Source organism: Peromyscus leucopus, chromosome X (assembly GCF_004664715.2).
Source record: "Peromyscus leucopus breed LL Stock chromosome X, UCI_PerLeu_2.1, whole genome shotgun sequence".
Classification (NCBI taxonomy): Eukaryota; Metazoa; Chordata; class Mammalia; order Rodentia; family Cricetidae; genus Peromyscus; species Peromyscus leucopus.
The window spans coordinates 47,740,531-47,749,242 of record NC_051083.1 but is presented as its reverse complement, the minus strand read 5'-3'; the positions used below and the strand labels follow the sequence as shown (position 1 = coordinate 47,749,242).

The window sequence follows — 8,712 nt, the reverse complement described above, 5'->3', positions numbered from 1 at the left end:
AGTTTACATTACTCAGGTCAGAACAGCTCAGAATCCCTACCTCTACCTGATAGGTTGAGGACCACAAAGCATGGATTCTATAATATTAGGTTTCCTTAGCAACACATCCCTGTTGTCAGTATGGAGAAAACCTGGGCGACAGTGGCAGGATGTAGGTCATCCTCATTTACCTTGTGATACCAGGCCTTGGAAGAAAGACTCAGCGTCTGTCTAATCAATTAGAGATGAATTTCTTGGAGTCATCTGGATTCAAGTTTAAAACCCTGACTTTGGATTTAGGAGATCAGTTCCATCCTCACAATCTGTAGGGTCCCACTGAATCTGTCCCCTGGGGTCACCCCAGCCCTGTGTGGCCCCAGTAAACCTGTCATACTAAGTTTTTCACAGAAAGTCTCAGAAAGGAAAGTGTTATCTAACAGAGCAGCCAGTGGACTCAGTGTGCAGAATACTTCTGGGCATTAAGCGGAGACAAGTTGAAGGTCTTCCATCCCAATCGGAGGATCTTTCTCCACTGGAAACAGAAACACAGAGCGGTGTTCCCACACTCATTTCTCTAAGGCTCCAGACAATAGGTATTTGTCCTGTTCAAGACCTTGGGAACTGGTGGGGTGTCAAGGTCGGAGACTTGAATAACTGAAGAAAGCAAGTGTACAAAAATGAGTTTTCATTTATTCTTCTCAGTCATGGGCATCTCCAGAAAAAGGTCAGTAGATGTCAGTTTCTTTACTCCAAGAGTGATTAAGTTAAATTTATTGTATACTCCAGTTCTCCATAGGAGACCCAAAACATTACCAGACTCTAGGTCAAGATCCTAAAAAAAGACTTGTACTAATTAATTCTCCTACCAGAAAGAGGCCATGACAGAATACCTTCTCCCATACCTGGTTCACAACTCTGAGGAGCCCAGGTGTGAAGATCAATTGTGTGTATGCATTCTTTTTTTGTGATCTTAGCCTACTGAGTCTCTAATGTGAGGTGAGGAGCATCAGGGCCTACCTAAAGACACAGTGAGGACCTTGAATGAGGCCTGAGAACATCAGGGAGCCTGTGTCAGCTCTTAGAACTGAGTGACCCATAGAAAGTGTTGAGGGCTCAGGCGTTCTTTCATTTAATCTTAGGGGCCCAAGGAAGTGGTGGTGGGGGCGTTAAATGGAGTTATTAAAAATAAGTGCAGCACAAGGAAGGGGCCCAGACACTGCTAACAGTTTGAGATGATAATGGCAGTGGCTTTGAAGCTGAGAGATCTTACCCCACCCCCACCCCTGGCCCCCACAGAGGAAAGGGGTTCCACCAGACTTAAGCCTGCCACCACCGCTGGCATTCCCAGTACACACCAAGCAGGGAGTGGGGCAGGCCGCAGTGGAAAGCACACTTTAGTTTCATAATGTGATCAGAGGACAGGCTGAGCAGAACAAGTGCCCGCTGACTTCTTAGGACAGCACTTTCTCTGAATCCTGAAAAGGTGGGCTCCTTAAAGCCAAGAGTTATGTCTGTGTCTATGCTGGAGGTACTTAGGCAATCCCATTCTCTTTCCAGGTGACTGCAGCACTTGCTTGCTAGCCTACACTCCTGCTTATTGTTCCTGAACAAGATCATCATGCCTCGGGGTCAGAAGAGTAAGCTCCACGCCCGAGAAAAATGCCACCAGACCAAAGGTGAGACCCGAGATCTCCAGAGTGTTCAGGCCCCTACAATGGAGGAGAAAAGCTCTCTACTTCCAACTTCTCCTTATTTAGGGGTTACTACCCGTACAAAATCAGCCTGCAGGCTACAAAGCACTTCCAAGGTGCCTCAGAGAGCCTTTTCTACCAGTGAGTCTAAGTGTGTTTCTCCTACAAGGTCGTATAAAGGAGGTAACTACAGAAATAAGAGAAAACAGGATTCTTCCAAGGCCTCATCCTCCATTATGAAGCCCCCTCGAAGTTCTCTCATTGGCACAGTCCGAGTGGTAGTAAAATACATGATGCAGATGTATAAAATGAAAAAGCCCATTCTGAAAGCAGATGTGCTGAAGGTGATCACCAAAGAGCATAGAAAACGCTTCTTTGAAATCCTCAAAAAAGCTTCTTTCAACATAGAGGTGGTATTTGGTGTGGACTTAAAGGAAGTGGATTCTATAAAGCACTCCTACACCCTTGTCAGCAAAATGAATCTCCCTAACAATGGCACTGTGACTAGAGGCAGGGGACTTCCCAAGACTGGCCTGCTAATGAATCTCCTAGGTGTGATATTCCTGAAAGGAAACTGTGCCAGCGAGGAAAAGATCTGGGAATTCCTGAACAAGATGAAAATATATGATGGAAAGAAACATTTCATTTTTGGGGAACCCAGGAAGCTTATCACTCAAGATTTAGTGAAGCTTAAATACCTGGAGTACCGTCAGGTGCCTAACAGCCATCCTGCAAGCTATGAGTTTCGGTGGGGCCCCAGATCTCATGCTGAGACAAGCAAGATGAGGATCCTGGAGTTTTGGGCTAAGATCAACCACACAGTTCCCAGTGCCTTCCAGTCCTGGTATGATGAGGCTCTGAGAGATGAGGAGGAGCGAGCTGGAGCTGCAGGCATACTCGGTGACACATTAATCCATGGCAGTTAAGTGTTCCACAACCATGTCAAACAGGTCCTCCCACATCTGGGCAAGTTAGAGCTTTTTGATTTTACTCTGGAGTTCAAGAGGGCAGCTACTGAAAGAGGTAGTGAAGGACTGTGTGTAGCTAGAGGGAAGGTGGTGAATAGCTTTGTGTTCCTGTTCTGTATGGGCAGTTTGGAAAATTATCTGCCTTTTGTTTAATTTCATTTTTTTCAAATGTTCTTTTTAATCTATCAGTATGATTCCTTTAATAAAAACTATATTGTTCACACATGTTCATCAGTGTTAAAAGAAAGAGTTTCATTATAAAAGAAATTGGCGAAGCTTTTATTAGCTAATCTATCTACTTCAAAATAAGATAGAATTGTAAAAAAATGTAAAAAGCATTTTTCTAAAATTTTAAATAGTTCAACAGTAGAATATATGAAATAGAGAAATAGAAAAATAGTAATGTGGTTAATATTTGCATTAAAAGTTTTTCTCTATATTTAATAAAAGAGTTAAACAAATGTCTTTCGTTTATTTACCTGGGAGGAGGTTGAATAAGGGAAACAATGTAATCAGAATTTATTGTATGAGAAAATTTTAATGAAAAAATGTGGACTTAAGTAGTAGTCAGTTAGGCCCAAATGCTCATATACTTATCTGTTCCATAACGGTCATTTGACCATATTCTCTTAGAAAACTCCATGCTAGTACTGGGAGGGCTAAGATAAAGAAGAGGTAGTAATTAACCAATACAATTAATGGAGGGAAGGAAGTGGTTTTTTGGTGGTGGTATTTTTTGGGTTTTTTTTTGTTTTTTGTTTGTTTGGGTTTTTTGTTTTGTTTTTGTTTTTGTTCTTTGTCTTTTGAGGCAGGATTTCTCTCTGTAGCCTTTGCTGTCCTGGAACTTGCCGACCTTGAACTCAATGATTCACCCACCTCTGCCTCCTAAATGCTGAGATTAAAGGCATGTGCCACCAGTGCCCGGCTAGGAAGGAATGTTTTACAAGAAAATAATCAAATGAAAATTATTTGATTAATGCAAAGTTGGGTCTTAGGAAACTTCAAGCCTTTCCGTGGGAAATAATTTAAATGAGGCTACCAGGTGGGTTAGCTTAGGATGTGGGAGTGAGGAACAGGAACCTTCAGAATTGAGAAATGAAGCTGTGAAAGGCAAAATGTCCTTGGCATTTATTTGTGGGGGGTTTTGAGAAAACTGGCAGGGACAGAAAGTATCCTGTAAGCCTGTGCCAGGAGTTAAAGATTGCTGAATAACCCGAGTGTTCTATACACACAGAATCTGAGAAATGAGTGATACGCTGTGGAATCCAGAGCTTGCCCTCTTAAGAGGGCACTAATCAGGTTACACTGTATGCAATTTGGCAACTTTCAAACATTTTCAGTAGGGGCTAAGAGGGATAAAATTTAAAGTGACTTTACTGGAATGGCACCTCAAAGGGAGGAAAGTTTTAGAGTACTTGAAGTACGTTTTAAAAACATTGTGCTGCATCAACTGGGGAAGGCTGACCTCACACAGTAATTGATCTTTCAGGGCTGGAGAGATGGCTCAGAGGTTAAGAGCACAGGCTGCTCTTCCAGAGGTCCTGAGTTCAATTCCCAGCAACCACATGGTGGCTCACAACCATCTGTAATGAGATCTGGCGCCCTCTTCTGACATGAAGGCATACATTCGGACAGAGCACTGTATACAAAATAAATAAATCTTTAAAAAAAAGTTTTAAAAAATTGCTTTAAAAAATAATTGATTTTTCATAGGAAAACATAGTATTTAGTTTTCCTTGCTAAGTAGCACATTATCTAGTAGTGTTTTCATTGTCCTGGAATGTGATATAATTTCTAATATAGAACCTGGCTTTAAAAACAGTGTGGTCACTATAACATCAAAGGAAAATGAATCATAACAAGAATTGGTATTTTAAAAAATATTTCCATAGTTCTACATGTCTTATACACACTTAGGCATTCCTACAAGATAGGGGTCTGGAGTTTGGTCTGTAGATGTAGTTTGGTCGATGTAGAAGATTAGAGAGGATGAATGGGAAGAGGCAGACTCACCTGGTGAAGGCTGTGCAGGCTATGACTGAATTAACAGGTTAGATGTGACTCAAAAGGGGCCTTTAGATTGGAAAAAGCTGTTCAGGATCTAGTTTGGCCAAGAGGTTGGATGTGGTATCGGGCAGATCTTGGCAAAAGTGTAGACTTTGGGGACAGCTCAGGCAGTGGTAACCAGACTAAGCCAAGAAGATCCCAGGCTAGATCTTGGGCATTGGGGAGGGTGCATGCAGGAGAGAATGAGTTGGTCATACCCAGCTAGACCCTGGGGTTAGGATCCTGATATGTTTTTCCAAAGAGAGATTTAGTGGCTAATCCACTAGTTTGAAACACATAACTAAAGCAAAAAAAATCTGAGATACAGAGAGAATGAAAGATAGAAAATATTGATAAAACCATGATTACATGGGCAAATCAGATAATGCACTCATATTCCACCATTCTGCACAATTTTCTTTTTGAAAATTATAACATTTTCAATGTAAACATATGAGGCTAAATCTGACTTGTAATGAAATAAAGAAAAGAACAAACCTATGTTTTTCTAAAGAAGCATCTGTCCAAGGTCCCTTCCTGTGTTATGATTTTCCTCTAGAAGAGAGGAACTGGTCAGTTTTAGGAATTTGGTGTTTCCCAGTGAATCTGTGATCTGGCAACATGAATAAATAACATGCTAGGCAGGGCTGTCGGCCAGAGGATCACCTACCCCAACAGTAAAGATTCTCAGGGTCTGTCTTACCCAAAGGAGAATTGCCTTACATCAGTAGAGAGAGAGTCTTAAATCAATGAGAAATTGTATGCAATGATGAGGAAGTGGAGAAACACTCACCCAGACCAATGTGCTTCCTCGTATCCTGACCCTGTGGTAGGCTCACAGTTTCCACACACCCTTAACGGAGTGGGGCTGGTTTCTCCTTCAGAGATGTCTGGAAGATGAAGACTTGGGCCTCGGGCTTGGGTGACTCAGACCTTGAGATGGAGGATTTTCAAGGTATGGCAGGTTGAAAGTGGATGCTCTGAATAGTGCTAAAACTATCAAGCCTCTATCAGTGAGACCTCTATAGAATTCTCTCTCAGACTTTAGAGATTTCGGGCACCAATGTAAGTCAAAACCACCCTCACACCCTGCTTCGCAAAAGTATGGTCCCACAATGAGTTAGATTTAGGCTCCTGAGTTAAGTCTCAATGAGAATTCCAACACAAAACATAAATTTGTCTGCTACTTCTGTATGTTGGATGAGGGGATAGGTATGTGAGGAGGTCAGAGGTCAACTATGATTGTTGTTTGTTGTCAGGCACTAGCACTTTTTTTTTTTTTAGTCCTCAGGGCTACTTACTGGCCTAGAACTTGGCAAGGAGGCTAGGCTGGTCGGCCAGCAAGCCCCTGGGATCTTTGTGTTTCTGCCAGCCCAGCGCTAGGATTACAAGGACACACCACTGCATTCAACTCCTGGGAACTGAAATCAGGTCCACATGTTTTCACGGCAAATGCTTTGCTGACTGAGATGTCTCTTCAGCCTTTGTCTGCCACATCTTAGAAATCAAGGATATTTGTGGACTGATAAGGTCAGTCACCTTCATTTTCATGAATGAGGGCTACATAAAAGGTGCAGGGATATATTCCATAGTTTATATTATACTTCATTCTTGGTGTTGTATATTATATTGTCTTTGACAAATTCCTAATGTATAATGAGAATTTATCACTATAGCACTGTTTCACTGAAAAATCCTTGTGGTTCCTTATGTTCATGTCATACTTCCCCCTGAGTGCTAGTTACTGTCAATATATTACTGTCTCTACAGTTTTGCCTTTCTCTAGAATGTCATATAAAACATTCACCATACATAGTCTCCATATTGATTTCTTTCACTAAGTAATATATACATAAGTTTCTTCTGTATCTTTTCATGCTTTAATAACTCATTCATTTTTTTAAAGAAACCTCAGTTTGTAGACCCTTTACCACACAAAATTTGTTCAAGTTATGCCCAGTTGAAGTAGTAAGGTCACAGCTAAAGAACAGGGCTTTAGTTTTATTAACATAGTCTGAATGCACCACAGTTTATCTATCTGATCACAAACTGACAAGCATCTTGATTGCTACTAATTTGGGCAACTTTGGATAAAACTGCTATAAACCATTATGTGCAGATTGTTGCATAGATGTTACCTTTTTTACTTGTTTGGGTAAATATCGAGTAGCATAATGGTTGTATTCTATAGCAAAAGTCTGAATGGTTTTGTAGGAAACTTCCAAATTGTCTTCCAAAGTGATTGTGCTAGTTTGCATCCTCACCGGTGATGAATCTGGGTTCACGTTTCACAGTCTTGGTGCCTGCATTGCCTGCACTTCACCCCACATTCTTGTCATCTGTCTCTGACCAGTCATCCTGTCTCAGGATGAAAAGGGTCCCGTCCATGCTGGTGAGAAACACCACAAGGCCCAAGCTGAATTCCAGTGTCTCCAAGTGGCCCCAACTTCTCTTCCTACTTCCCTGTTTTAGGGGATCTTCCCAAAGCAGAGATGTTATTGGCCTTTTCTAGTAGCCTCAGAAACTTTTGCCTACCACCAAGGTTTTCTGTTGTCAGAGTTTTGGATATGGGCCTTCTAATAGACGTGTAGTGGAACTGCATTTTTGTTTTAGTTTGAGGTGTCTAGTGACCTGTGATGTCAGGACATACATACTTATGTATATTCTGTATCTTTTGCTTAGGCATCTTTTCAGATCTTTCCCCTATTTTTCCATTGAATTTTTGTCATTTAGGTTTAGATATTCTTGAATATTTTGAAACAGCCTTCTATCAGCTATGTCTTTAGAAAATTATTTCTCCAAGTTTGTGAGTTGTTTTCTCATTCTCTTTATGATATTTTTTTTTGCTAGGGAAGGAATATATTTTAATTCTGTGAAGGCAAATGTATCTCTTGCTTCATAGATGCCCATCGTGTTTTGTCTTAGGTCTAGAGGAAAGGAGATCATTATTCTTAATGTGCAGTCATCAGTGAACAAGTGAGACCATGGCCCTGCAGGGTGTTCAGATGAGGACACTGAGTAAGGACTTAGGGCCTGAGAAGCTCAGGGCAGGCATGCTCTATCTCCTGAGCTATCATCACTGCATGCTCCTTGGTAAGGATGGTTGAACGATTCACCTTTACACTTCCCCATATGAGTCATAGAGAGCTTCTTTGCGAGGGAGACAATGAGGATGACACTCCTTTTATTTCCTTATTATTAGTAGTACATATTTTTGTACATAATAATGGTTCCCTTGTAACATTTTATATATGCATAAAATGTATGTCAATCATGTGTAAAATGTATATCACGTATATCCGTTCCCCATTCATTTGTTCTTGTCTCATTTATCAGCCTCACGGTCTCCTTTGTCCCCAGTATTCCCCTTCCTACTTTCATGTCTTCTTTGTAGTCTAGATTTTGTATGAAAGAAAACATTTTGTGTTTGTCTTTCTGAGTCTGACATATCTTTTAAGATTTTGATGTTGGAGCACTTTATAGGGTTTTGTTGTCCTTTGCAACAGTGAGGAATCACCCTAGAGCCCCATGCACCAGGAAAACAATCTACCACTGAGCTGTATTTTCAGCACTCCAGGGAACTTTAAAGTATGAACTTCAGAGCCAAGCATAGTATCATACACCTGTAATCCCAACACTTGGGAAGCTGAAGTGGGAGGTCTGCGAATTTGAGGCCAAATTGGGCTACATAATGAAATTCATCTCAATAAACAACCCACAGAAAGAAAACGTCAGTCTTGAACTGCAATGGAAGGAGAGCCAGGTCCTGACAAGCATTAACATGAAAATACTGAAGTCAAACTTAAAGAAACATCTGCACTATTGAACAGAGGCTATGTCCTGCTGTCTCTGCAGTGAAAAATGGGCACAGTAGTGGGTTGTAGTCTAAAAAAGATAACTTGATCTACTGCATTATCGGTGTACAAACTGAATAAGACAAACAGGTCAGTTGGATGCCTAGAACAATGTTTACCCTGAAACATACAGAAGAAGCTTCCTGAAAGAGGAAATGATATTTTCCTGATGCA

At 41.1% G+C, this 8,712-nt stretch overlaps 1 protein-coding gene across 1 annotated transcript; it reads left to right on the top strand.

Annotated features, from left to right (window-relative positions):
* The first annotated feature begins 1,546 nt into the window (after window positions 1–1,546).
* On the top strand, window positions 1,547–2,868 carry LOC114683588 (melanoma-associated antigen B3-like). Its single transcript, XM_028857908.2, has one exon. The coding sequence runs from the start codon at window positions 1,598–1,600 to the stop codon at window positions 2,594–2,596; it is 999 nt and encodes a 332-aa protein (XP_028713741.1). The 5' UTR covers window positions 1,547–1,597; the 3' UTR covers window positions 2,597–2,868.
* The last annotated feature ends 5,844 nt before the right edge of the window (window positions 2,869–8,712 follow it).

Coding starts and splice junctions, on each gene's coding strand:
- LOC114683588 (XM_028857908.2), top strand. CDS start 1,598: ATGCCTCGGGGTCAGAAGAGTAAGCTCCACGCCCGAGAAAAATGCCAC.